Here is a 21,777-nt window from a genome sequence, read left to right as displayed (position 1 = left end):
GTGAGCGGCATGCGGTGACCGTGGGGACAGTGTGTGAAAGTATTCACCAGCGGTGCTCGGTGATGGGTGGAGGTGGGCACGGGAACCTCGTGGCTTCCTAGGACGTGCGCCCCGCCTCACGCCAGCCCTGGGGACAGGTCCCTTGCTGTCGTTGGGCTGTTCTCTCCACCTGAAACTACACACGGGGGCAAGCTATGCGGAGAGGTCACGAACGGGAAGAGGTTGGCGCCCCTGACCCTACCCCTTCCGCAGGGAAGGTGCCGTGAAACGGGGCACGTGTGGGGAGCACCGGGGACAGGAGGAAGGAGCCGGACATCGAGAGACTGAGGTGCTTGCTGGTTGGCTGGCTGTGGGAGCGATGGAGAATCAGGGTCGAGTCCCAGGATCCCGGCTGAAATAAGTGGTGAACCGGTGCCACTTGCTGGGATGGGGTTGCCCCTGGCAGGAGACGACATTCAGTGAAACGTGGACAGGGAGGTCCCTGCAGGATTTCCAAGTGGAAACGTATGACGGTAATCACATGTGCAGCACGGAGAGAGGAGCGTATATCTGTGTTCACTGAGGCAGATGGTATCTGTGGATAGTTGTTAACCATTGGGTAACAACGAGATCTGTGGGTTGCATTGAGTTGGCTTAGGAAAGAGCATAGAATCAAGAGACAAGCCTACAGGACCCCCTGAAGTAAGGGGCGGGTTCAGGAGGAAAAGTAGGGAAGGAAATCAAGATGGGGAGCCAGACGAGTGCTAGAAAGATCCAGGGAGGGTACCGACCAAAAAGGCATCTGAAGGCAGTGTTGTAAGGAGGGCTAACCAGAGATCAAGTGAAATGATGGTTAGACACAGCCCTTCAGATTTTGCATGACCTGGTGACTTTGGCTGCCCTGCTCCAGCAGAAAGGTGGGGATAGAGGCCAGGTTGGGATCGAGAGGTACAGACACAGAGGTGGTGGGTGTGGAAGTAGGGCTGTGAAGAGGCGCAGCAGGGGTGTCCCGCAGAACATTCCCCACCCCACCCTCCTCTCTGATCATCCCACGAGGCCCAGGCCAGGCTTCCTCCATGCAGCCCTCCTTCTTTCACCTGTTATGGCCAACCTCTTCCTTCCCACTCTGCCCGTACATTTACTCTTTAACTGTACCCTTCAGTGTTTAGTCTGCATTTCCTTACTCTGCTTATTTTTATGGTTGACTATTGCTGTCATTAGTTGGGACGTGCGTTTCCTCTTCCCGACCGCAGTGTCTCTGAGTCACGGACCTCTCTTCTCTTCCATCTCCCCCATGGTATCCATCACCATTTTCCATGGTGTATATGAGATACGAAGCAAATGGCTGGCTGATTTCTGGTGAATGAGTACAAGGCCCCTCGACTCTTCAAGGGGACCTGGAGTAAATACCGATTATTCCTGGATGACTTAAGCCTCACTTGATTCTGTCGGTGGTGAAAGCCATTGGCTGTCAAGGTGAGAGCCATATTTGCAAATCCGCCTCAGCTCTAGAATCTGGCACGCAGCCAACCTGGGGCCTGCCTTCTCAGTCTTCCAGTGCTGCCAGCCAGTTTCACACTGGGAGTGACCCAGCTCAACGGTTCAAGCTGTATCCCCTAAACTCATTCGTTGCCCTTGGTGCATCGTCACAGCCTAAAGCGCTGCCATTCACTCTGCAGGTCAGGGTTGATCCAGCGAGGTCGTCACCTAACCAGTGGACCCTGCCCACCATCTTGCCAGCAGTAGTAGATAAGTTGGAGTTACTCCAGTGGTCCCCCTTACGTAAGGTCGCTGAAAACCATGTCTTCATTGTAGTGTGCCTGCCTACCTGCCTTTTGTCTTTGAAATCTGCAAATGCGTCCATCTTATGACTATTGAGAACTCAGATATGCCTGTGGTTGCTGAGGTAGTTGTTTACAAGGGATACCGTAGCGCTCTCGAGTGCTCTCTTTCCTTCCGTCAGCAGCCGTCCACAGTAGATGCAAGTCGTGTATGGTTCTTTTCCACGTGTATCTGCGCTCTCGAGAATGCTACTGTCAGGGGACTGGGAAATGCATTTCTCTGTCCAAATCAGTGCCGGCAGCTGTTTTTATCATGTAGGGAAATTCCTAGGCTTTGGCCGAAGCCAGATTGTTAAAAGGCGCCCCCAACATATCAAACCTTCTGAGATGCCTAAGACCCTATGGAGTCCTGGCCAGGGAGCATGTCCAGGCCACGTGATTCCAGGGAGGGACTGCTGGGTGTGAGGTCTAGTAACTGGCCTCTTTGTTCCTGAGATCCTAAGGGCGGTTGGAATGAGTGGTGACGGTCTGACCCCCTGTTCCTCTTCCCACAGACCCTAACTGGGCCAGTTTGAACCTGGGAGCCCTCATGTGCATCGAGTGCTCGGGGATCCACCGGAACCTAGGCACCCACCTTTCTCGAGTCCGGTCTCTGGACCTCGACGACTGGCCTATCGAGCTCATCAAGGTGATGTCATCCATCGGGAATGAGTTGGCCAACAGCGTCTGGGAGGAGAGCAGCCAGGGGCGGACGAAGCCCTCGCTGGACTCCACAAGGTAGGGACGTGGGAAGGTGTATGGCTCGAGGGCATTCTGCCAACAGTTAGACAACTGGAAATGACCTTAACTGCTTACCGACAGGCTCAACATGGATGGCCCTGGCAACCTGTAGGAATAGTGAGGAGCCCGCATAGAAATGTCTGTGTTTAAAATTGGTGTTCAGCAGACGTGGATAATTCAGACTCCTTAATTTTTTATGTTTGTTTTTACACCTTGGGGATTCCTCTCTCCCTCTTAGAAATGTATTAAGCTTCCGACCTTATGAATATATCACTTTAATTAATACATTTCTAATAGGTGTAAGCTGTGCTGTTAACACTAATTACGAATTTTTGATTCTTTAATGTTGTTATTCTTATATGTTTGATAAGCATCTGCTCAGTTGGTTTCCGTCGCCCCTCCTACACATACACACACCCACAATAAGTGAGTTTATAGTAACAAAATATATTTTATTTTCCTAAAATATATTTCTAACACATTTAATCAGCCAAGTTCGGCATAACGTATGGTGAGTCCTCATTAATGTTAATTGTTACGCAGTGTAAAAAACGCATTTATTTTGAGCCCATTTATTTTCTCATTTTTCATTTACAGCTATTATAAACCGTTTTTGAGTACACATACATATTTAATGTACCTAAGAGGTGATAAAATGGCATGTCTTCCGAGAAAGCCTGCTTCATCGAGGAGAGTGGGTCATTCCATCTCGGCGGGCGGCTGCCCCCAGGAGGAGGCGTCCAGGGTCACGTCTCCACCTCTGACGGAGGGGCAAGGGGCTCGCTTTCTGCTCTGGCCTCTCGGGTGTGTGAAAAGAGGGACGGAGAGAAGGGGTCTCCCTTCATTAGCACGTTTTAAAGCCCTGTGGCTTGTTTTGCTGGGGATGAGACCGTGTGCAAGTGCCCATGGCGGTCTGCGGTTGTGCCCCACTTGAGGCGTGAGAAGGCGGTTTCTGCCGCTGAGCAACAATAATTTGCGCAGCGTCGGTGGACTTTGTTTTACGAACGCTGAAAAATGAATTTGTGGTGCCACCTTCGGTTCACTCTAGAGAATGAAGCTGGTGTGTTATTAACCTGCTCTTCACGTCAAGCGTCCTGTGGGGAGGGGGGCAGAGGGAGAAAGAAGCACCCAAAGCGTATTTGTCTGGTGTTGCCTCAGTTGGCTGGGTGAGCTGCTCATGGGTGAACTCCACCATGCAGTGCCTACGGGGACAGCTTAACTGCAAACTGAAGAAACAGTACCCTTTTCTGAGTTTTTTATCTTGACCTGTTTAACGCTAACATAGAAATTAGCAGGCCGTCGAGTAGGAGCATTCTTAAAAGACAAATTTATGTATTATTAATATCTATTTTTTCATAGATACGGTTTCCTTAGGGGATAGTTAGGTCTAAAAGCGAAATATGATTGGAAATCAGATTGAGCTTAACGTAGGAGTGCAGAGAACATTGAGATAAGTTGGAAAAAAAATTAATCATGCATTTTATTGTTTGTGTGTAAAAGGAACAGATATGTTATTTGTAATACCCTGAATTGGAAAAGTTTGTTTTTCTAAATCTATCATAATTAGCTACTGTTTAGAGTGTTCAAAGATATGGGTTGATACTTTTAACTGATAAGTGTTTTATATTAATTTCATCTTCATTCATAAGTGAAGGTTGTGTGCGTACAGGGACTTGATTGTTCTAATTTGTATATTTGAGTTAAGTTCTTGAGTGCATAACTTTCTCTTCTCTCCAGCATTGTACACATCCCATGTTTATATTTTGGACACATTTTATAGTCTTCCTTTCTCACATACGAAGTGACTGCAGCAAAATCCCAGCTTTTCTTGGATCCCATTCGCTGTTGGCTAAGAGCCGCTGAGTTTCAGCCCTCTCTCTAAGGCTGTGGTGATGGTGATGTTGCAATGTGGTGTTTCCAAAGGGAGCTTTGGAATATCTAACAGGATGAACAGCTTTGAGAATTGAATGTCTCTTCGTGCCTTTAGTAATTCTCCCAGGGAGTTTTGTTTTTAATTTATATTCAGCTGTTACTCAGCGAGCGCTTTCTTGTAGAAAAGAAGCGATAAATGGTGATTTCGCACCTACAGTGATTTGTGAATGTTCCGGGGGGACCAGCTGAGGGTTCCAGGACTCAGGAGAATTCACAGTATAGAGGGATTCCTATAGCCAGTGTGTCCCAGGGAAGTTTCACTGGAGAAATGGCACCTGAACTGGACTTTCAAATGTGGGGTGACGTCCAGGCCTGGGGGGGGGGGGTGTGTGTGTGGGGGAATGAGCATGGCCTGGGCAAAGTCAGGGCCTGTGGGGGAGTACAGAAACTGGGGAGTCACCACCCATGGAGCTGGGCCACCAGGTAAATGAGGAGGAGGGGGGATGTTGGGGCCAAAGCAGAGCAAAGACTGGGGAGAGCCTTTGAGCTGGGGTGTATTATAACAGCACCTCCGGAGTGGCCAGAGGGTGAGGGTTTATGGGTTCACGTGTGATCCGCCTGATCCAAAAGTGCTAAAGGCAGCTAGCTAGCAACGTTGTTGGACGAGATGGAGAAGAGGCAGGGAGGCCAGTTGGAAGGCTGTGGTCCCGGCGGGTTATACCTAGAAAGCCGTAGATACACACTGTCAAAAACAAAGAAACAGCTTTGCATTAGTGGTGCACCAATGATTCAAACCCTCACCATCTTCACTGCCCCGTGCAGTTTCCTCACATAGAAAGGAAAAACGCAAAGTTGGGGCTAGAATCTCCGCGTGGAATTCGGTCTGTGAAAGGAGAGTGGATATGGAGCCTGGATCCCGCCGTCCCGGGACAAGGAAACGTGCCCCCCCCCTCCCCGCCCCGACACCCACCACCTGTGGTCTCTGCAGAGACCGTGATCGTTAGTCCAAACAGCAGGGGGGAGGGGGGAGGTCTTCTAACCTGGCCCTAAGGTAATTTCTAAAAAGAAATACTTTAATAAATTTTTATTCCCATCCAAGGAAAGGCCAAGTGCCATGGATCCAGCTTTGGATCTCTTTGGAAAAGAGAATCTTCGGAATTCTTGGGAAAAGGGCCCAGCTGCGTTCCCAAGCAGCCCCGTCCATTCCGTCTTGTTCAGAAGATTCATTCTGACAGTGGAATATAATTAGAAATGGGCCGTTCTTCCCCAAACACACACGGCGCGCACGCACACACACAGTTAGGACCGTGAGGAAGTAGAATACAGCCCATCTTTCTGCAAAGAAACAACCGGTTCCCCGAAACCACCTCGTACTGGCGTCACCCAGGCCTGCGGGTGAGTTAGGAAAACAGGCGCCTTTGACCAGCTGGCTGGCCTTCTGCTCGCTGTCCCTGCACCCCTGATGAGGGCAGCTTCGGACGGCTCGTAATTGGTTCCAGGGATTCTCAGCCGCCCTGAGAACTGCCGTTCAAGCTGGAGCAGCGTTGTGATCAATCGAAGCTGACGGCAGTGAAGCGGTATTGACTTCCCCTTCCTAAACCGGGGAATCATTAGTCAAGAAAAGCATCTTTTAATTACTCCCAGGAAGAAAAAAAAAAAATCTTTTTGGATGGATTCTGCAACAACTGCCATTTTTTCCCAGTGCATTCGATATTAAATTTATTGTCTCAGGAGGGGAGAGGATGCCCTTCATCCCCCCCCCCCCCCTCGGTAATGGAGGTTTAATTCAGAGAAAGGAGCAGGGTAGAGGATATCGATGCCACGACAATTAACTACATCTGGGGTGGAATCAGAATTCCCCTCTCTAATTGCTATTGATATCATTTAAGCACACACTTAAAATATTGATTTTAAGTGCAGATGCTGAAGTAGGAGAGCGGCGGTGACAGTGGATGGAATTTACTAGATTTTAGGGGCCTAAGGAGGGGCAGCGGTAGGCTGTCTGTGGGGCGAGGACTCCGGGACGCTTGGCGTGCGAGTTGCGTATCGCACCATACGCTGTGTTGTTGTGTGCGGTTGGGGTGTGGGGCCTACGGCAGCCAGGCAGGACTCTGGTCCCAGTGTTAGCACGCACGTTGTGACCATCGGGCGAAGTCAGGGAGCTCTTTGGTGACCCTTTCAAATCAAGGAATGATAGGCTCGGAGGCAGAGACATCAAGTGCACGTTTCTCGAGTGAATGAACAAACGAGCAAACGAGCGCATGGGGCAAAGCAGGAACGGGTCCGCTTGGAACCCACGTGTCCAGTGCTCTTGCTGACCTGAGCGTCGAAATTCCTCGCGCGTTCGTGGAGGAAATTGGGGCTCCCATGTTCGCCAGCACGCGGCGAAGGCGTCCGTCCCTGCAGACCTCTGACATCTTCCCCTCCCCGGCCACGCGGTGGCTACTCTGCCTCACTGTGGTGTGTCCTTCTTCTCTATTCCTATTCCCCGTTCCACTTTGGAAGCTTTCCGGGTTGACTGCAGTGACGGCAATTTCCTAGCAGGGCCGAGCGGAGCCCTCCGGGACGTGGTCCTCGCGGCCGAAGCTGGACTCTGCTCGGCTGCCTGGTTTGTCTTCCCGACTCCCGTCTTAGGGTCTCAGCATCGAGGCATCTGGCCCGCGAGGGTGTGCAGAGACCGGTAGCCGTTTGCATCCCGGGGCAGGTAGCCTATTTACACGGTGGTCTGAGAGCCAGCCGATTCGGTCTCGGAAATCAAAGGAGCCTGGACGTGTGTTTTCGGTGCTATAAAGAGCCCTTGGGAGAAGCTTGAACCCCAGCTGAAATCCCCCTTCCTTCTGATCCCACTTGGAAGGGAGCCGCGTTGCTGATTTAGTATACACTCTGCTGCCTCTCTGAGCGTTCTTTTTCCTTCTGTCATTGTCACCTGCATGCCTCAACTCCCCTCTTGTCTTTAACCTATAAAAAGATGCCACCTTCGGGAGGAAGATTTGGGGCCGGACGTCAGAAATCTGCGTGGGAGAGCCCGGCCGCACACTTCCAGACGGAGCAAGTCTGCCCAGTGACACGAGTTCCGGTCCTTTTTGATTTGGGAACACGACTTTCATCTTATTTATGCACACGGAGATATTGATAAAGGGGAAATGTATCCAAACTGAAAATAATTGGATCCCCACCGTTAACTCTGAGATATTAAAAGCAGTACCACTTGGCCACGTCTTTGTCTCGTTAGGTTTGATCATAAGATCACAATGTAGTAATCTCGAGCTCAAATTTCTGGCATAAAGATGCACTGTTCCAAATGTGGCCTCAGGGAACACGAGTCCCCGCACAGCCCCAGGATTATCTCATCTTATTATTTTTCAACAGTTCTTGGCCCGCTGAGGTCAGTGTTTTGTCTCTTTTGAGTGTTCCTCTATGCTTGACACCTTTTCCTATTTTCTTTCTTTAAAAAAAAAAAAAAAATGGGCAGGGGGAGGAATGGGGGGGGGGGGGGAAGAAAGGACTCTGCCGTGATGACCAGAACCCATCTGTACTTGGGTGGCATCTGCTCCCCACATGTCACTTCCCTCATTAACAAGCAATTGAATTAATTAAATGCTACTCAGAACACGCATAACAAGCTACCGGCAGTGTCCAAATTAGCACTGATAATCAAGGATGATTTCCTTTATTATCCTGCTAAGTGGTGCACAGACTCTGATCTCCCTGTCTGCCCTCATCTATTTACATACCCCCAGCTTCTGCCTTTGGAAGCGGAGGTTATCTTACCTAGTTAATTTGCCACGATCACCAAGCATGGCGGATTGATGCCCTGCCCCCGCCGCCACCGCCACCGCGCGGCCCCCTCCCCGCCTGCCCTCCCCCAACCCCAGCCTTTGTATCTCAGGCTCACTGATAAATTAAAGGCCACCCCTGTGGTCTCTCAAGTGAGTAATAGAGGCAGAAATTTCATTTTGCAACTGGCTGATTTAATGATCCAAAGGGTAATTAATGGCCTGATTATCTTAATGTTAAATATGTCCGGCAGCAATTACTGTGACCTCCCGCTTGTCAAGGTCCGGGCTGTGCTCTTCCTTCAATTAAGTTCTCTGGGGCTTAATGGTATGAATAAACTCCTCTGATTCTATCATCCCGGACGGACGCAGAGGGTTCAGGGAGCTGGGGGCTCGTTTGGAGTTTTAATCAGCCTGTCTCCTACTCCGGCGATCAGAGTTAACAATTAGAGCAAGGACAGCTTAACTTTCTTCTTCCCCGTGCCCAGCGCACCACCACCCCCCCGCCCCCCAACACCGCGACGCACGCACTTTTGGGTTATTTTATTTTATTTATTTTGTCTTATTTATTTCAGCGCTCTCAGGGAGAATCCTGTTTGTGGAGGAAGACGTTGCATTGCATGAGGCTCGTCTCTTCCGATATAAATTATCATGTGAGCGCTGTGGTTTTGCTGTTTGACAGGCTTAATTAATTGGCAGGAGCCCCCGAAAATGACAGTGCCACTAATTGCAACTCAGAGTGAATTTCTGTCATCGTGGTGCGCCTGTCAGCGGGCATGCCCTGGCCCCGGCCGTCAGAGCGGCCGGCCCTCCCCGTCCAGGCGGGGACAGTATCCCCAGCGAGCGAGGACACAGGCACGCCGTCCGCGTGCAGGGGCGACGTTTACTGCCAATAAAGTTTATGTGGCCACAGCTCTGCAAACCCAACAGCTGCTTGGGGACCTCGGATTTTACTTCAGATGTTTTAGCGACGTCCCCCTAGCAGGCCGGCTTGGATTCAGACTCCGAGCACCATAACTCACTTCGCACCCCTCCAAGACTGGACGGCCCTCATTAGCACGTTGCTAAATAATGCCTGAGTTTACCCGAGCTTTCCCCAGATCAGAAATATTCCACCATAAATATTAAGCCAATTAGGAAAACGTACAAATGAGAAGTTCTTTAACACTGCCTCAAACATAAATACCTATAGATTACAGTTGACAACAGATACAGCAGATCATCCAGTAATCCGCGGTCGGGGAGCGTGGCGGGAATGTGCCCTTGGTGGCAGTGGTCTCCGATGAAGGTATCGTTAAGGGACCGGCTCCAACTGTAAGAAAGGGGAATCGAAGAAGATTCTCCCGACGGCCAGGTGAAACGGGATCTGCCTTTCGCACGATAAGCGTACCTTACGTTTGCCTTTGAACCCAGGTGCACGAGAGACTGCTCTTGGCGTCTTACGGCCGCCTGCTGCACGTGATCCCCGGCTCTTTATTTGATCCCGCGGGAAACCAAATGTGTCCTGGGAGCCGGTTTTGCTCCCAGGGAGCTGTCTCGAGCTGAAAATCCCTATCGTGTACTCACTGAAATGTAGCAGTGGAGACAGTTAAGGGTTTTTTTTATTTCTAGGAAATGTCATTACCGCTGCCACATGAAAATGCAAACCCAGCAGCCTCTAGGTGTCCTGGGCACGCCTGAGCCTCTGTCCATTTGTGAGCGGATATAAGGGAATGGGATGTTAAGGTTAGCCTTTCGGGGTCTGAATTGCAGACCACAGAAGACATTCTAAACGTGGGCCTGTAAATACTTTCTAAAACAGTTGCCTCTGCCTGGATCCCTGCAACAGCAGAGCGTTTTCCGAAGGGTCTTTTCTTTCAGTGTCGTTTTGATTATTTTGCACCGGAAACTTTCTGGCCCCTGAGGAACCTTTCTGCTTCGCGGCGCTGTGCGCTTTTCCTTAGCACGGAGCCGTCCTGTGACACATGACGATCACCGTTTTCCAAGTTGAGGAAAACGCGGAGTTACTTACCGCCTCGAATCATCTGTGCAGGGTCGCACACAGGACTTCGGGAAAGATCTCTTGAATTCACGATCTGACCACTGACACCTGCTCGTGGTCCCTTCTTGCGACTCCTGTCTTTGCTCTCTCAGCCTCATGTGGCCAAATCCGGCGGCCGGCTGTGGCATCTAGAGATACTGGTGTCCCCTTCCTCTCTTCCCTTGGGCCCGGCTCACAGTCTTAAACTAGCGTGGTGTTTCCGTGTGTATGTGTTACTCATGTAAAGGTGTAATACGTGATACTCTAACTGCCATTTATCTCCACTCCTGAAGTCCAGTGGCCTTGCTTACGTAACTTAGGTATAAAAAAGCATCATCCACTTTAGTTTTTTGCATTCATGTGGCAGACATGATCTCTTAAGTCATGCAGCCATGATTCTAAAGTCTTAATTCTCTGCAGTTGGTGCTAATCCCAAGAGCTTCTACAGAAAACAGGGCTGAGAGCTCCAAATATCAGAATCAGCCACCATAGATGTGTGGTTCGAGCCCTGCCTTTTCACGTAACTACATCCTCTCCCTGCCCAAACCTCCCTCTGTTCATGCCCCTGCCCCAGTGTTGCCTGTTGAAAACGTTTGGCTTGTATTTAAAGAAACAAACAAACATGGGGCGCCTGGGTGGCTCAGTCGGTTGAGCGTTCGACTTCGGCTCAGGTCGCGATCTCACAGTTCATGAGTTCGAGCCCCACGTCGGGCTCTGTGCTGACAGCTCAGAGCCTGGAGCCTGCTTCACATTCTTTGTCTCCCTCCCTCTCTGCCCCTTCCCTGCTCATGCTGTGTCTCTCTCTGTCTCAAAAATAAGTAAACATTAAAAAAAATAAAAATAAAAAAATAAAAAATAAATAAAAAAACAAACAAACCACAATCCTATTTGTTATCTGCATGATGAAATGCACAGGCAGGCCAGAAGATTTCTGGTTTGGGTTCCATGACCGGCATCTTCTGAGATTTTTGATTTAAGACAAAACAAGAAGGCATGTTCTCATTTCTAAAATGAAACTCGTCATTATTTCCACCCACTTGGTCATGTACATTTAATGCTCAAAGAAAACAATATTTATGAAGTCTCCTGGGTTCCATTTTATCTGGAAGACAGAATCAGCTTTATACCTGGGTCCTACGGGCTGATAGAGACAAGTGGCCCATGCCCTCTCGGGTGCTGGCAAGGGTCTGCTGATGTAGAAGATACGGTTCATGTTTATTTTGCTTTATGTCTATAGAGCGGTTTATTGTAGCATCGATATCACCCAGAGGTGCATGTCTTTGGACCCTGCCCCACACCTACCCAATCAGTATCCCTGGGGTAGGGCCCAGCGATGTGCTTTCACTCTCTAGGAGATTCTTATGCACATTAAAATTTGAGAAGCATCGGTCTACACCTCCACCAAGCAGCATAAGTAGATATCCACAACCCTGCCTGGAGTCCACTCCCTGTCTTAGCCCAAGTGCCTGGAATTCATTCCTTACATCTTGAGACCCAAGTGTCTACCCTTTTTCTTTACCAGATGCTTGTCTGCTCTAGCATATCCAGTATGCCAACCCAGCAGATGCTACTACCCAGGGAGAAGATCTCTGTGTCTGGCCCCAGTACAAGAGGATTATACACTATGATCAAATGTCATTTTCCCCAGAAATGCAAGGTTGGTTCAACACACAGAAATCAGTCGAGGTAGGCGCACCTGGGTAGCTCAGTCGGCTAAGCGTCCGACTCTTTATTTCAGCTCAGGTCACAATCGCACGGTTCATGGGACAGAGCCCCACGGCGCAGAGACTGCTTGGGATTCTCTCCCTCCCTCTGCCCCTTCCCTGCTTACGCTTTCTCTCCTCTCCAAGTAAATAAATAAACTTAAAAAAAAATCAATGGATGTAACACACTACATTAATAGAATAAAAGACACAAAGTACATGATCATCTCAAGAAATTCAGAAAATAAATCCAACAAAATTCAGTACCCTATCATGATATAAACACTCAGCAAACTGGGAATAAAAAGGAACTTCCTCAGCCTGCATCTGTGAGAAGCCCACACCTAACATCCTGCTTAATGATAGTGTCCTGAAGGCTTTCCCCCTAGGATCAGGAAGAAGGCAAGGATGTCTACTGTCTCAACTTCTGTTCAACATTTTGCTAAAAGTTCAACCCAGGGAATTAGGCCAGAAAAAGAAACCAAAGCCATCCGGATCATAAAGGAAGAAGTAAAACTACTTCTCTTTGCAGATGACATGATCTTGTATATAGGAAATCTCAAGGAATCTACAGTGAACTATTAGAGCTAGTAAGTGAGTTCGGCAAGAGTGAAAAGTACAGAATCAACATACAAAACTCAACTGTAATTCTGTACACTTACAATGAAAATCCAAAATAAAATTAAGAATAAAATTTCACTTATAGCATCAAAAAGAATAATATAGTTAGAATAAGTTAGCCTGTGTACTGACAATTTAAAGAGATCATTGAAAGAGATTAAAGAAGACCTAAGTAATTGACAAGATATCCCATGTTCATGGACTAGAAGACTTAATATTCTTAAGATATCAATACTCCTCAAATTGATACATAGATTCAACTCAAAATCTCTGCTTTTTTTTTTTTTTTAAAGAAATGGACAAGCTGATCGTATAGCATATATGGAAATACAAGAGACCCCCAGACAGGCAAAACACTCTTGAAAAAGATAACAAAGTTGGAGGACACACACACCACAATTTCAAAACTTACTACAGAACTAAAGTAATCTAAGGCTGTGTGATATTGGCCTGCGCATAGACATACAGATCAACAGAACAGAGCTGACTGTTTTGAAATAACCCATACATCTGCGATCAGTTGATTTTTTAACAAAGGTGCCAAGAACATTCAATGGAAAGAAACAGCCTTGACAACTGATTATCCACACACAAAAGAATGAAGTTAGACCTCTGTCTCATGCCATCTACCAAAAAAATTAGCTCCAAATGAATCAAAGACTTAAAACTGAAACTATAAAACTTTCAGAAGAAAACATGGATAAATCTTTGTGACCGTGGATTTGGCAGTGGTTTCCTAGATACAACACCTCTAGTACAAGCAAAAGAAGGAAAAATAGATTGGACTTCATTGAAATTAAAAGTCTCAAGCTTCAAAAGACAATATCAAGCAAGTGAAAAGACGACACACAGAATGGGTGATGATATTTAAAAACCGTATATCCAATAAGGTCTAGTATCCAGATCATATAAACAATGTTTACAACTCAACCATAAGAAGACAACCCAATTTTTAAATGTGCAAAAGACTCTGAAGAGACATTTCTCTAAGCAAGATAGACAAATAGCCAGTAAACTCATGAGAAGATGCCAGACATCCTCACTTCCTAGGGAAATGGCAATCAAACCCATACTGAGATATACTTTACACCCACTAAGGATGACCTTACTCAAGAAGATGGACAGTGGTGGGTGTTGGCAAGGATGCAGAGAAATTGGAACACTCATACACTGTCGGTGGGAATAGTCAATGGCACAGTGCCTTGGAAAATAGCCTGGCAGTTTCTCAAAAAGTTAAACAGAAGAGTTACCACGTGACCAAGCAGTTCTTCTCCTAGGTGCGTACCTAAGAGAAATGAATACATGTCCATACAAAAATTCGTACATGTGTGTTCGTAGAAGCGTTTTTCATAATAGCCAGAAAGTGAAAACACCAAAGGTCGGTCAACAAAATATGGCCTGTCTATACAATGGAATGTTATTCAGGCATAAAAAGGAATAAAGGACCTTACGTGCTACAACTTGGGTGAACCTTGAAAACATCGTGTTTGGTGAAAGGAGCCAGACAGACACCAGAGGCCATGCATTAAATGATTCTGTTTATATGGGACCACCAGAATGGGCCAATCCATGGAGACAGAAGGTAGATTCGTGCTTATGGGGGGTCTGGGTGAGGCAGGGCAATGAGCTACAGGGAGTGACTTCATTTGGGGGATACTGAAAAGGACCCGTATGTCCATGGTGGCGTTGGCAGTATAACTTTGTAAATATACTAAAAAACCACCGGATTATACACATTTAAAGGATGAATTTGATGGCATTGTAAATTATGTCAATGAAAACAAAAAGATGAGAAGGAATTTCACAGGAGACAGGCGGAGCAGGACCTTCCACAAAGACTGTGGGCCAAGGTGCGGAACTACCTGTGGGGGAAAGGTTGGCCCGGTCGGTACGTCGGCCCCTCGTTTGGCACGGGGTCCCGTGGAGGAGTCTGTCCGGTGCAGTGCTCTGGGCAGTGGTCATACTTCAGCCGGAACCTGTGCCCATGGAAGGATAGTCCAGAGGTGAGTGAGACCAGGTTGAAGAAGGCGGTGCCTCGCGTCCAGGTGCACGAGTGAGCCGGAATCCTGGACCATCCCTGCCAGGGCTCCGGGGGGGAGCCTGTGAGAGGCCAGGCCCGGCCCGGCCATTGCGTCACAGAACCCACACGACAAACCGACATCATTCTCCGTCATGATAGACGAGGAGCTGGCCTGAGTGCAGGAGCCGGAATCTGGCCCAGGTCCCGCTGGTGGCAGGACCCTTCCTGCGAGGTGGAGTCAGACCAAAAGGACCCAGGAGGGTCCCGCCATATGCATTCATACCCAAGCTGAATGTGGGTGCTGGGACAGGCAGGCATACACAGTGCTGACTAGTTTTCTTCCTTGGGCTGTAGGACAATGGCCGAGGCCATTAATGGACTAGCAGAGCAAACAAGGTAACTTCAGTCACGAGATCCCGACGGATCGATTTCGTGCCAGTAAAGGTAAAGCTGACCAGGTGGTGGTTAAGCCAGGGACGGGGCCCAGCCAGGCCTGTCCTGTCGTGGCTTTGGAGCAGGATCTCTGGGCTCCGGGGGCCACACCCTCCAAAAGCAGCAGAACAGAGTCCTGATTTCTCCCGAGAAACTGCTTGTGGTCCCAGAGAGTGGGAACGGCAGTGGCAACACCATTAAATCTTCAAATAATGAAATTGTCATTTGTAACCGATACTAAATTTCACCAACCTGGGGGTCCAGAAGACGAATGTTGTCTGAAGTACACATCACTCCGTCTTAGGGACTCGCTCCTATAAAAAGCATCCCTAATGCTGATGATCTGATACAAATGACCATGGAGAACAAATACATAATCATGGTAACTTACCCGTGACTTTCTCCTCAAGGACCTCCAAGTGCTGCCCTGTATGTTTTCACATGGGTCCTCACGATCTCAATGAAACTGGAAGATATCTGCTTAAAATCAGAGAAGAGGAAAAAACTGGGGCACCTGGGTGGCTCAGTAGGTTAAACGTCTGCCTTCAGCTCAGGTCACGATCTCACGGTTTGTGGGTTCGAGCCCCGCGTCGGGCTCTGTGCTGACAGCTCAGAGCCTGGAGCCTGCTTCAGATTCTGTGTCTCTCTCTCTCTCTGTCTTACCCTCCCCTGCTCACACTCTCTCTCTCTCTCTCTCAAAAATAAACATTAAAAAAATTAAAATCAGAAAAGAGGATTCCCCCCCCCCCCCCGCCATGTGTGCAAAATGACTCATCTGTAATCTGATCCAGCCTTGGAGCAGGACTAGCTCACGGACTTGACATCTGGAGGCCCTGTAAGAGAAGTCTACCGCATGGCTTCTGAGCGTGGAATGCTGTCAACAGCCGACCACAGCCTCAGGCCATGCCTTCCCACTGCTCCAGTGGTTTTCAGGCCAGGAAACATTTGGAATTGACCATGGGGCAGGGTATAAGGCTGGGGGGCTGGGATGCTAAAGTCCAAACAGGAGGAATTGCTTTACCCACAGTGACTGTAGCCCCTGTGCTGAGGAGAATGAGGAAGAGCCAGCCGCAAAGTAAATCCGCGCTGCTCAGAAGGAACTGAAGCAGCCCTCCCCTGCAGACCTTTGGGGTTCTTTCCAAGCCCTCCAACAGCGGGCTCCAGGAAGCCAGCACCCTTCCCCGGAGATTTCTCCTCCGTGGGGGCAGTGGATGAACTGACAGAGACGAACACGTTTTCGTTCTAGAAGGCCAAACTGCACCTTTCTAAATGCATTAAGTGAAATGAGTGTAATCGTGTGATGATACTCCATAAAGTTCCAGAGAAGCCATAGTAGGTGAACAGTAAAAAGGAAGTGGCCACCAAAAAGCCCCAGGGAGTATCGTCCAATGGAAGATTCCACACGCACAATAGAGTGAATGTCCGTTCTTGGAGAAGGAGACATGGCAGAGTCGTGTGCCCCAGCTACGTACAGTTGTGTAGAATGCAGACTCATTTAAAAGCTCAGAAGACAGTTCAGGGAGGTGTAAGGCATAGAGCATCCTAAGACTTGTGTATGAAGCAGTGTTTCTGGGACAATAGGCGGTAAAAATGGAATCCAGATTCCATCAAGGGGGCTCTAATCTCGTGGGAACGGCGGACCCCATGCAGCTAGAGTAACATGAGACCAGCGAGCATGCTGACCAACCACAGCACAAATACAGATCAATGTACAGTTGCTGAAATTTGTAATAACAAGCAGACTTTGCCCCGGGAAAAGAGGTGGGATGTTATGTCATTCTCTGTCACAGGTGGCCTTACAGTTCAAGAAAAAATTACTTGTGATTTAAAAGTTCTCGTGCCCTCGCCGCAGTCCTGTCTACGACAGTTTTGTTTTTTGACGACCACATTTCATCTTGAGGGGTTTTTTTTGAATCCCCCCTCCCCACTCCGGGATCGACCCTGTTTTCCAGAGTGCGACAAAAGCCCGTGGCAATGCCATGTAGGGAGCTGGCATCGGAGGATGATTTCGCCACCTGTCCCGGAGGCGACGGCTCCTCCCATAGGGAGTGAGGACGCCCCTTCCTGGACCCGCTTATAACAGAGCCGAGCACCCTGTCCAGATGGAGTAAATGCCAAGGGGGTCCGTATCTCTGCGAGCAGGAAGGTGGTGGTGAGGGCCTGAAATGGAATCATGGTGACGCTGAGGAGACCGTTTTCAAGATGGCAAGGCACCAAGTGCTAAGGAGCAGTGAGGAGAAACGTGCAGGAGTCGAAGGGCCGGGATGTTCTGTGAAGGAAAGAAGATTCAAAATGCCCAGTCAGGGGCACCTGGGCAGCTCAGCCGGTGAAGCATCCAGGGTAGCTCTTGATCTCAGCTCCGGTCTTGATCTCAGAACCATGAGTTCGAGCCCTGTGCCGGGCTCGGAGCTGGTCGTGAAGCTACTAAAAATAAATAATGAAATAAAATGCCACCCAGCCGGGCTCACATGTTTGGTGATGACCGTGAATGTGCGGTCATATATAAAGGCCACTGCTTCTTACGCGATCATTGGGCTTACAAGAGTCTTCCCCGGGAAAGATCCTGTGGCCCAAAGCAAGGTTACTTCCAGGGTGGGCTTCATCCCCTCCCCCACACACAGACCGTGGCCTCTGGCATCTCACCTCTCAAGTTCAGCACACCGAAGGCATCGAGGTCAGAAATAAACTGAACAGGTCCGAATGGCCTGGGGTCACCTGGAGCTCTGACCTAAGTAGGTAGGAAGGCTGGTGTTCATATACTACCTACAACCACCGGGAACAACGAGACCCATCGATGCCACAAAGGCCAGGTGCGCCCGGCCATCCACAGCCTTCTCACTTCCGGTGGCTCCTGGGGCAGGAGAGGCTGGCCCCTCGCTCGCTGTCCTAGGCAGCACTCCTGGCAGCCGGCACCTGGTTCTCCCTGTGGCCATGACATGTGGCCTCTGTAGGTAGCACTTTACGCGGTCCTGCTACTTAGGTCTCGTTGTTGTCCCTCTGTTACAGCTGAGAACACACAGGCCGCACGGCAGGAGTCTGTGTCCAGGAACCCACAGCCCACGCTCTGAGCCTCAGTGCTTTGCTGCTGGGCTTTCGGGCTGGCGACTGAAAGGTGACCGCGTGTGACGCTGGACGGCAGTGAGACACGGTGTGCCGGCCGTCCGCGTCCACGGGACTCAGGACGTCAGCGAGGCAGGCGGTGTGTCCGTGCCTGAGTCCCTGCATCCCGCCCCCTCCAAAACGGGCGGCTTGGGGCAAAGGGCTCACTGCTTCCCACGCCCACCCCTGCCCCCTGGCACACCATCTTCTTTCCCATACTTGGAGACCATAATGCGTCTGAGCACCACAGACAACGGGTGGCCAAAAACACATCATCTGAAATGTTTATTTCATCTTTCAGGCTTAGCAAAACCAGACACGAGTGGTTCGTCTCAGAAGTCAGCGTGTCGTGCGGCGTGTTCTTACTTCCCCAGATGCCTGTGGGTCACACCTCCCTTCCTCGCGGTGAGGAACCACAGGTGTGCTGTGCAGAGTTTGCCTGGATGCCCACGTCCGCTTTGGGGAAGGGGGCACGGGTCCTCTGAGCGCTTTGTATGAGGAAAGAGCAGAAAAGAGGAACGTTTTGTGAAGTTATCGCAAATACTGATTTTGCTCAGAACCCCGGGCAAGGATGGCTCTTCTGACAGCAGGTCCTCGTGGGAAGAAAGCCTCCTGCGGGGCTGATGGAGTCGAGGAAAGGCCGGGAGACGTTGCGTGATGCCGGGAGAAGCTTCTGGAAGGCGATAAAGATACAACCAAGATAACGAGCATAATGGCTTTTCTCCTCGGTCTGTCGTAGACGCTGTAAATGGCAGCTCGGGAGGGGAGGGGACAGAAACAGTAAGCGGCTCTGGAAGAGGCCGAAGCTGGGTTCTGGGTCTCGAGCTTCCCTGTGCTGGCAGGTTCACAGACCAGACTCACACTCAGTCTTGTCGTCTGTAAGCTGGGAACCAGAGCGCCCGCCTCCTGGGTCGGGAAGCTCCGTGTGGAAGGGACACAGAGGTTCTGACTCGTCTCCGGTGGTGACATGGGATGTTGGTCAGATGACCTGTGGAAATAGACCAGTGGTTCTCAACGGGGGACAGGCCGAGGTGGGGGACATTTGGCACTGTCTGGAGACGTTGTCACACTGGAGCAGTGGCCGGCGGGGGGGGGGGGGGGGGAACGGGGCTTCTGAACATCCTACGACATGTACGAGGGGCCCCACCACAGAGTTACCCAGCCCCAATGCCTGTACCACCAAGGCCACCACGCCCTGAGGACAGAACAGAGGCAGGCCGGGTTCCCTGTCCCGGCACCGTGGAAGGCTTTCTGGGAAGAAGCTTGTGTTTCTGAGGACCAGCCCTCAGAGCCTGGGACAGTCACTGCCTTACAAGTTTCTGTGGACTCGAGGCTGCCCACCCTTGACGGGCTCCTGTGCAGGGCGCATGAGCGGAAGCAGGACCAGCACTGGGCTCAGCAGGAGAGGGACCCGGGCAGGATGAGGGCCAGACCAGGCACCTTCGACTGTCCCTCCAGCCCGCCCTCTCTGGCCGCCTTGCTGCGGCCTCTAGCCTCTGGCTTGGTTGGTGGAAGGGTGTAAGTGGCCTCCAGCTCTTCCCCTGGGGGTAGGTCTAGGCCACCTGACCATCCCTTGGGCTGGGTCACCCAAGACACTGGGCATTTTGACGGCCTCAAGTGGATAAGAGCACCGGCCCCTCCCGGCGGACCTACAGCTCCGAGATGGGCAGAGAGCATGTCCGAGGGGTGGCCGAACGGGGCCAGGAGGGGGCAGGCCACCCCCAGGTCATGGGCCACGCTCCAAGGGGAGGTGCTACAGCTGCAGGTGGAAGAGGGTCGTTCCAGGCAAAGGGAAGACCAGGCTTTGCTCCACAGTCCCTTCCGGCCCTCCTTTCCAAGCCCCCTGGAGTGCAGCCATGTTGCCAGACGAACCATATTTGCGAAGACATGCAGAGTCTTGATTAACCCCCCCTTCCTCCCTTGAGTTCTCCAGGGGGGCAGCTGGCCAGCTGCCAAGGCCCCCGGAAAGGTGAGCTGGGCCGCTGCAGAGCCCTGCGTGCTGACCACTGGCCGGGGCTCCCGGGCCGCTCCTCCCGTGTTCTCCCCAGGGCACCCGTGTGGGTGCCCTCCACCCAGGGCAGCCCGTGTGGGTGTCGTCCCTGAGCCCTGAGCCTGAGACCTGAGCCCTGGGCCTGCCCTCCTCTGTAAGCGCGAACTGCCCCTGTTCCTAAAGTCCCCAAGGCCCCTTCCGACAGTTCCCCTCACCTAAACCCCAGAGCGGGTCCCCGCAGGGAGGGCCTCAGATGACGCCAGCCGAGTGCCGACCCCCGTGCGTCCCTCAGGGTGGCCGGGGAGAGCGTCAGATGCCCCGGCCTGACCCGCGGGCCCCGGAGCCGGCGGAGACCGGAAGACAAGCCCAGCAGCGGGCTGCCTTGCCTCGGTGGCACCTTCTCGAGACGAGTGATGCCTGCAGACCGACAGTGAGAGGGCTCGTCCCCTCGAGGTGGCTCACGTTCAGGTGAGACAGGCACAGACGTTCCAAGCTGATCGCAGGCTCCCCAAAGAACCCCTGGCTTCCGCGGTGTCGAAAAGGCTCTGCCCCTGATGCGTTGCACGTGTGGTTTGGCGATGGCCGAGCCAGGTGTGGCGGAAGAACTTATTCAAGCGCAGGGGGCACCTGCGTGGGCTTTGAGTTAGGAGCGTCGGCCACCCTGTTGTGGCGCGGGCTTGTTACTCCGCGATCCACTGGCTGAGCTTCGCTTCTGAAATGCTCTCCCCTCGTGGCCGGTTTTCATCTGGCTGTGAAGCAGCCATCAAAGAACGCTACCCTAAATGTTCTGCTCTCAGCCCGGAAGCCTTTGCTGACACGTCGCTAACGCCCCGTCGGCCTCTCAGGGACGGGGATGGTGTTTGGCCGGCCCGTGGGCAGTTGGGTGCTTATGGACGGAAGAAAAGGAACAACGCTTTTAACGCCCGTTATTTACAGGGAAGCCCTGTTTCCCGGCGCGGGGGAGTGGGTCCAATCGTGGCCGGAAGGGCTCACCTAAGTAATCCTTTTAAAAGGGGCAGAGGGGGGGATCTCTGAGGCACCTGGGTGACTCAGTTAAGCATCTGACTTCGGCTCAGGTCGTGATCTCACGGTGCATGGGTTCGAGCCCCGCGTCGGCTCTGTGCTGACAGCTCAGAGCTTCTGTGTCTCCCTGTCTCTCTGTTCCTCCCCACCCTGCTCGCTCGCTCTCTCTCTCTCTCTCTCTCAAACATTACAAAAATTTGTTAAATAAGTAAGTAAAAGGTGGGATCGTCCACGACTGCTTTGTGTTGACTTTGAGAGCCCTGTCATAACCAGCTGGGCCACCTGATCTGTGAAAACCCAGGGCCCGTGTTCTAGAAGTGGTGTTAGCATGGCCTTCCAATGCCGAAATACTCCTCATCAGCTGCGATACTCCCTTTGCTGTTGAACATGAACTTTCAGGTCACTGTGGCTCCCCCTGCCCCCAGCCCCCCGGTGTCTCTCCCCCTGGGAGTCTGTGCAGTGGCCGTCATGTGGGTGGCGTGCAGCCAGCAACATCCGTGTCACTGCTCGTCACCTCAGTGGGATGTGCTCCAAAGCTTGGCTGTGTGTCCTGAAAATCCGCACTCTGAGGAAGGTCCTGAGGTCTGAGGGTCACATTCGGGCCATTACTTCCCTGCATTTCTCCCCTGGGGAAAGAGGGATCCTCTCTGCCTTCTCCGTTTCAATCACATGGCCGCCCTC

The 21,777-nt window shown here is 51.0% G+C and overlaps 1 protein-coding gene across 15 annotated transcripts in view; it reads left to right on the top strand.

Moving 5' to 3' along the window:
• The window catches only part of AGAP1 (ArfGAP with GTPase domain, ankyrin repeat and PH domain 1), a 550,398-nt gene that overhangs the window by 480,768 nt on the left and 47,853 nt on the right, over positions 1–21,777 (top strand). For all 15 annotated transcript variants that reach the window (XR_013557140.2, XM_078450755.2, XM_078450753.2 and 12 more), the window contains one exon: positions 2,315–2,537. Coding sequence is in view for 14 of the 15 variants with exons in the window: in XM_078450755.2 (XP_078306881.1) it covers positions 2,315–2,537 (223 nt within the window). In the remaining variant the exon portion in view is untranslated. The remainder of the gene's footprint in view (positions 1–2,314; positions 2,538–21,777) is intronic.

This window comes from Panthera onca, chromosome C1 (genome assembly GCF_046562875.1).
Source record: "Panthera onca isolate mPanOnc1 chromosome C1, mPanOnc1 haplotype 2, whole genome shotgun sequence".
In the NCBI taxonomy this organism is placed as follows: domain Eukaryota; kingdom Metazoa; phylum Chordata; class Mammalia; order Carnivora; family Felidae; genus Panthera; species Panthera onca.
This window is presented reverse-complemented; position numbering and strand designations above follow the sequence as displayed.